The following is a 7,005-nucleotide window of genomic DNA, read 5'->3' as shown; positions in this document are numbered from 1 at the left end:
AGAGAGAGAGAGAGAGAGAGAGAGAGAGAGAGAGAGAGAGAGAGAGATGGGGGGCAGAGGTCAGGACCTCAGTTAGGTCTTCCTTAGTCAGTGACGACAACCTATTATTTTATTTTGAGCCAGGTCCCTCACTGCCATGGGACTCACTAATCTGTCCAGGCTGACTGACCAGTAAGCTCCAGGGAACTAGCTGTTTCTGCCTTCCCAGGGCTGGGATTACAAGCCCCTGGGACTGGCTTTCTTCCATGGGTCTTGGGGAGTCAGACTCGGGCTCCATGTTTGCAAGGCAAACACTATACTCACCGAGCCCTCTCCTCAGCCCCTGACTGCCCCTTTGGCCTCTCCACATGGAAGGCGATGGCCTTACTGTGTCCAGATCAGATCTCATGACCCAGGGGACAGACTCAGGAAATGACTGGACCTAGGGATCCATGGCCTTGTTCTGAGGCCAGGCCCAGGGTCCTTGCCACGTTAAATAGCTGCCCTGAACCCCGGGGCTCACACAGGCGTGGCTTATCTGCATCCAGCTTTGAGAGGGGCTGGGCCCAGACCAATAGATAGAATGAATGAGATGCTCATCTGTTCGCCCCGACCTTCTTCCTGCAGATGGCATCTTGTCCTTCTTGAAGAACAACAAGCCGGGGGATGCACTGTGCGTGCTGGGCCTCACGCTGGCCGACCTGTACCCCCACGATGCCTGGACCTTCACCTTTGGCAGATTTCTTCCCGAGCATGGTGAGCTGAGGTCCTAGCAACTGTTGCCTGGAGTCAGAATGACGTGGTCCCAGCCCAGCAGTGCAGGGCATACGTGTTCTCTCCTGGGGGTGGGGGGATGTGTGCACAAGCTTGAGGCTGCCTTCTCAGTGGGTTGGGGCAAGGGCTGGTCCCGAGTCCACTGGATATGGCAGGGCCAGGGGACCAGTTCCTCTTCTGGCTCTTCTGGGCTGCTGGAAGTGCTGGGGTGGTTTCACCTGGGTTCCTGAGCCATGGCTGTCCCTTGGACTACTTCTTCTGGCCTCTCCCCAGAAGTGGGTGTGTGTAGCTTCGCTCGTTTCTCTGGGGAGTTCCTGCAGGCCGGGCCCAGTGTTCCTGACCCAGCTTTGCTGGAGGCATCAGCAGCAGGTGGCCCTGAGACGCTGCCACATGAGGGAGGACAGACCCTGTGCTTCAGCGCCCTGGGCATGGTTCAGTGTTGCAAGGTGAGCGTGGGGGATGGGAAGGACAGGCTCAGAGGCCCCTTGCACCATCAGCGCTGAAAGGAAGGTGGTCCCTAACTCTTAAGAGTGAGTGATCCAAGAATAAAAGACCCCATGATTCAAGACCACAGAGATATGACCCAAAGGGTTCTGGGATCTGGCCCCTGGTCCGGATGGTTTCTAAACCTCCTCATGCTGTGTGGCTTCTTGGAGCACTATGGTGGATGCAGTGAGGGGGATGCTTGGATCACCGCCCGGGGATCCGTTGTTACCCAAGGTGGTGAACTTCTTCCAGGGTTGCCCAGTGGGCTCGGGGATCCCTGGGTGGGAGTTACAGGATTCTGAGACTGAGGCAAAACTTGGGGCCTTGTCCCCCTTAGGTCACCTGCCATGAGCTTTGCCACCTCCTGGGCCTGGGGAGTTGTCGCTGGCTCCGCTGCCTCCTGCAGGGGGCGCTTAGCCTGGATGAGGCACTCCGGCGGCCCCTGGACCTCTGTCCCATCTGCTTGAGGAAACTGCACCATCTCCTGGGCTTCAGGCTCCTGGAGAGGTACAAGGTGAGTGTGTGGGGTGCAGGGCAGCCACACAGAGGCAATGGGAGGGGACAGTGTGTGTGGGTGGGTGGGGAAGAGCACCAAAGGATATGCATCCACCATCATTCCTTGGGGGTGGGGTGGGGGGTGGGCTGCAGGTCTTTTTGGCAGATAAAACACACAGGCTGGTGGCAGCGACATCTGGCTGCAGTGTGTAGGGCAGGTGCAGAGCCCCCCCCCCCCCCAGAAGTGCTGTATTTACAGAGCATCGGGGAGGCTTCTTCTCTAAATCTCCATGCCCTCTTTCCTATTCTTTGCTCCACGGTGGACACTAGGAATCCTGTAGTCAGAGGGAGTGCAGCTCCCAGGACAAAGAGGAAGTGCATCAAGTTGGTGTCCAGAGGGGCAAGCCAGCTGCGGAGCCTCTCTTGGCTGAGCTGGCGAGGGGGTGCTGCCCTCTGCTGTCAGCATGAAGTATTGCCACAAGCAACCTCTAACCTTAATCCCTGTAGGAGGGCTCCGTTGCAAACAAGGACACTTGGCTCAGGGTTTGGGATCAAATGCAAAGACTGCTGATTTTTTCTTGAAATCCACTTTAGGTTGAAGTCAAGTTAAAATTTTCAGTGCAGGGAGGGGGATATTCCTGTCTGTGTAAAAATTAGTTGTTTTCAGTGTCTAGGCTCAACTTTCTTCTTTAATTTTGAGGCGTTGGTGCAATCTTTAATTCCAGCAGTGTGGAGGCAGAAGCAGGGGTATCTCAGTGAGTTTGATGCCAGCCTGGTCTACATAGTGAGTTTCAAAACAGCCAGAACTACATAGGGAAGACCCTGTCTCGAAACAAAACAAAAACCAACAAACAAGAAAGAAAAAGAAAAAAGATTTTTATTTTTTATGAGTATGGGTGCTTTGCCTACATGTATGCATACCATGTGTGTGTCTGCTGTTCATGGAGGTGTGAGGTCCCTTCAGACTGGAGTCACAGATGGTTGTCAGCTACCGTGTGGATGCTGGGAATTGAACCTGGGTCCTCTATAAGAATAACTAGTACTCTTACCTGCTGAGCCATCTCTCCAGTTCCCTCTCAGTTTTATGAAGTTTTATTTGTGTGTGTGTGTGTGTGCGTGTGCTATGGCGTGCATATGGAGCTGAGAGAATGTAAGTCACCTGGAGTTGAGTTGATACCCTGGGGTGGCCAGGTCCTTCATGGGGACTCGTGGGGCTCTGGCCTTCCAGGCTGCTGCAGGAGTGGAGTCAGCTCAGCGTCACTAGGACAGCCCCTGAGATTCTGGCAGGGGCACAGAGCTAAGTGAGGTGCGACACACTATATCTTGTCACACAGGATATAGCACATCTGGGCATGTGCTATGTCACACTAGGGCGTCCATCCTTTAGGAAGCTAACAACAGCACAGCAGACGGTAGGTAGCGTTTGGGGGGCAGGAAATGTGTTGATTCTTCCTTTTGACTTAAAAATGTTTTAACTCGGGCTGACGAGATGGCTCAGTGGTTAAGAGTGGTTTGATTTCAGTACCCATGTCTGGTAGCTCACAACTATCAGTTAAGTCTGCAGAATCTGATGCCCTCTTCTGGCCATTGTGGGTACTACACGCATGGGGTGAACATGTATATGCACTCAGGCACATAAATACTTACACATAAAATAAATAAATCTTTTTTTAAAGACAGTGTTTCATTAAATAGCTCTGGCTATCATGGAATTTGCTCTGTAGACCAGGCTGGCCTTAAACTTACAGATATCCGCTTGCCTCTGCCTGCCAGTTGCTGGGATTAAAGACGTACAACACAATGCCAGGCTAAATATTTTTTAAAAAGAAGGAAAACAACGAATAAGTAAATAAATAAATAGGAGGAAAATAAACTTTTTTTTTTTGACACAGGGTTTCTCTATGTAGTCCTGGCCGTCCTGGAACTCACTTTGTAAACCAGGTTGGCCTTGAACTTAGAGATCTGCCTGCCTCTGCCTTCTGAGTACTGAGACTAAAAGTATGTGCCACCACCACCCAGTGGGAAAAAGGTTTTAACTGTAGGGGCCAGGAAGATACCTTAGCAGGTATGAGGGCGTGAATTTCAATCCCTGGCACCTAATAAAAAGTTGGCGGGGAGGCCAAGACAGTAGGGTCCCTGAGGCACGCCAGCTGGTCAGGCTAGCCATGGTGAGGTTTAGGCTCAGTGAGAGACTGTCTCAAAAAACAAGGAGCCAAGTGAGGATGCCCGTGTTGATCTCTGGCCTCCACGTGCACGTGTATGCAATCTACACTTGTGTGGTATGCACAAGCGCTGTGCACACGCGCGTGCACACACACACACATAAAGTTCAGATTAACTATAATCTTCATGTAACTTAACTCTGAGCAGTGGCTGGTTAACAACTAGCTTGCCAAGTACCTGTGACTTCTGGGAGTTGGGAAATCCAGCTCGGCTGTGGCCTGGACTCTAGACCTCAGACCCACCTTAAGGGCCCTCATGACTCCAGCCCCATGCCGGCTCCTTGGGTTGGTCCTCAGTGGCTCCCTCACTAACCTCAGCCTGTGTTTCTTCCCACAGAGACTCCACACATGGACTCGAGTGATGGAGGAGTTGTGGTCTGGTCAAGAAGTTGGGGAGCCATCTGTGTCAGAGGACACCTTACCCTTCAGTGCTGACTCGGGCATGGGCTGCGAGAGTGACACGGAGCCTGTCACCAGCCCGTCAGAGCCCGTCACCCCTGATGCGTGGAGTCATACCTTCCCTGATGGGCCTGAGCCAGTGTCTGAGGATGGACTGAGTTCCCTCGTGGCCTCAGAAGTGTTGTTGAGACTTGGGGGGCCTGTGGACGCCATGGAGGAATACAGACAGTGGCTGGACGCATGTATCCAGGCCCTGGAGAGGGAGGTGGCTGAGGAGGAGCTGGTCCAGGTGGATGCGGCTGTGGATGCCCTGGGCCGGTGGGAGATGTTCACAGGGCAGCTTCCAGTGACCAAGCAGCACGTGCCCTGTGGCAAGGATAACGTGGGACTTCGCAGGGTCCTGGGGGACAAGTTCTCTTCTCTGAGGCGGCGGCTGAGCTCCCGGAGACTTGCCAAGGCCAGTTCTTCTCACTGCCGCTGGGGGGCAGAGAATTAATACATCAGGATGGACCATCCAATGCGGAGAAGTCAGTTCCTGGCATTTTTTTTCCCCTGAGGATACTAACCAACCGTGGGTGCCCGGTGATTGAGGGTACTCTGGTCTCTGCAGGGTTAAAACAAAGGTTCCCCAGAAGCTAAAGAAATGCTCCTTGGGTGCTTGACCACCGGGTCCCCATGTCGTGTGGCCTGCAGCCACAGTTGAGAGGCAGGTTGCATATGTTTACTTCTTCCCTGCGGGAGGGCGTTTGGTCTGTCTAGTTACGCACAGCTGGAGCTCTGGGCCACCCTGCAGCATGGACTATGTGGCTGTGTATGTACGTTTGTATCTCTGTGTGTCTGTACACGTGAGTGTAGTTGCCCACAGAGGCCAGAAGAGGGCGTCAGACCCCTAGCTGTCATTACAGGAAGTTGTAAGGCACCCGATGTGGGTGTTTGCAGTTGAACTCAGGTTCTCTGCAAGTGCAGCACGCACTTTTAATGTCTGAGATATCTCTCCAGCACCATTTTATTTTGGCCTCTGTCACTCACATGGGGTTCTTTCCTGTGGCCAGAATGACTTTTTGCTCACCAGGGCTGGCACGGGTGTCATTGAGAAGCTCCTGGAGAAATTTGTGCCCTGTGCGGCTGGCAGAACTGAGGGTGATGGGGTTGGCCGTGGAAGGCAGAGGCCACTTCTCCAACCCTGGGGCTGCTGCCACCAGTTAGGCCAGTGTGGTGGTTGGGGTTCAGCTCTTTGTCTTTGATGACATTTTTCCTGTCTCTGTCTACACAAACTCCTGACATAGGATGTTAAAATAATCTATCCATAGCTGTGCTGTTTTCTACCTTTGTTTCTGTGTCGTGTATTGCTGAAGTGCTCTCTCTCTCTCTCTCTCTCTCTCTCTCACACACACACACACACACACACACACACAGAGAGAGAGAGAGAGAGAGAGAGAGAGAGAGAGAGAGAGAGAGAGACGGAGGGAGGGAGGGGGAGAGAGAGAGAGAGAGAGAGAGAGAGAGAGAGAGAGAGATAGATATTGTTTTCCTGAAGTGATCCTCATTGTTCTCAAATATCCCAGCTGGCTAGCAATGCCAGTCTCAGCCCTGAGGCGGGAGGAGGGCGGGCTCTAGGCTTTCTCCTTTGTGGACAGAGACAGTAGAGGTGTGCATCTTGTAGGTGAGTGGCTGTGTTAGTTTCCCTTTCAATGCTGTGACAAAACACCTGAGCAAATCAACTTAAATAAGGGAAGGGTTGTTTTGGCTCATGGCTTCCAAGGTGTCATCCATGGTGGCCTGGGTCCTGGCTTTTAGGCTTTGGGGAGGATGAGGAAGACCATCATGGTGGGGACAGTGGCTGTGGCACAGAGACACTCCCCTCGGAGGCCATGAAGCAAAGTGGGACACGCCAGTGAAGAATCTACCCTTTAAGGGGAAATTCCCAGTGCTCCCTTCCAGGCAGGCTCGACCTCCTGGTTCTGTCTCTACCCCAACCCTTCGTTATTATTATTATTTTAAAATTTTTTGTTTCCCTTTTTGTCAGTAGTCCAAGCTGGTCTCTTGCATAGCCAAAGATGACCTTGGAGTTTCTGGTCTGCTTAGCTTCATGCTACTGGGTTTCCCATGTCCCCTGTGTGGTGAGGACACCCAGCATGTGCCTCCTCACCCTCTGTGGCTTTATTGGCTGGGCAGCAGAGCCTGGACCAAGGCTGTGGGTGCGTCTTCAGGTGCCTTGATGTCCCCTCATCCCCCCAAAGCCCAGACTCCCGTCAGAGGGGAAGGTAGGCCAGCATTTTGTTCCTATTTGTGACAGAAACTGTTGGGGGACAGAAGATTGAGTTTCATTTCATGGCCAGGACATGAGCAGGAAGGAGATGCTGTCCTTTGAGTACTGCCCCCTGGGACAGAGACCTCTGAGGACAGAAAGACCCCCTAAAGTACTTAAAAACACAGACATGCAGCGGCTTAGCTGGTGAGCCGGGTGGGGGGGGCGGAAAGCTGAAGTCCAAACTTAGATCCTGCTGAGGTTGAAGGGGACGATAGAACAGTCCAGGGATGTGCCCGCACACAGAAGGTCTGCGAGCAGTGCCACGGTGAGTCACTCTGTGGATCCAGCAGGCAGAGACAACCGGGTTTTGGAGGGACAGGCAGTTGTGCCCAAGCCTGA

At 53.0% G+C, this 7,005-nt stretch overlaps 1 protein-coding gene across 1 annotated transcript in view; it reads left to right on the top strand.

Moving 5' to 3' along the window:
• Positions 1-5,685, top strand: part of Amz1 (archaelysin family metallopeptidase 1) — a 17,202-nt gene extending 11,517 nt beyond the window's left edge. The window contains exons 4-7 of the mRNA XM_028756015.1: positions 607-735; positions 1,027-1,199; positions 1,577-1,753; positions 4,294-5,685. Coding sequence (XP_028611848.1) covers positions 607-735; positions 1,027-1,199; positions 1,577-1,753; positions 4,294-4,851 — 1,037 coding nt within the window. The 3' untranslated portion in view covers positions 4,852-5,685. The remainder of the gene's footprint in view (positions 1-606; positions 736-1,026; positions 1,200-1,576; positions 1,754-4,293) is intronic.
• Positions 5,686-7,005: the final 1,320 nt, after the last annotated feature.

Source organism: Grammomys surdaster, unplaced genomic scaffold (genome assembly GCF_004785775.1).
Source record: "Grammomys surdaster isolate TR1022 unplaced genomic scaffold, NIH_TR_1.0 126109, whole genome shotgun sequence".
Lineage (NCBI taxonomy): Eukaryota > Metazoa > Chordata > Mammalia > Rodentia > Muridae > Grammomys > Grammomys surdaster.
The sequence above is the reverse complement of the archived record's forward strand: the minus strand, read 5'-3'. Positions and strand labels throughout refer to the sequence as shown.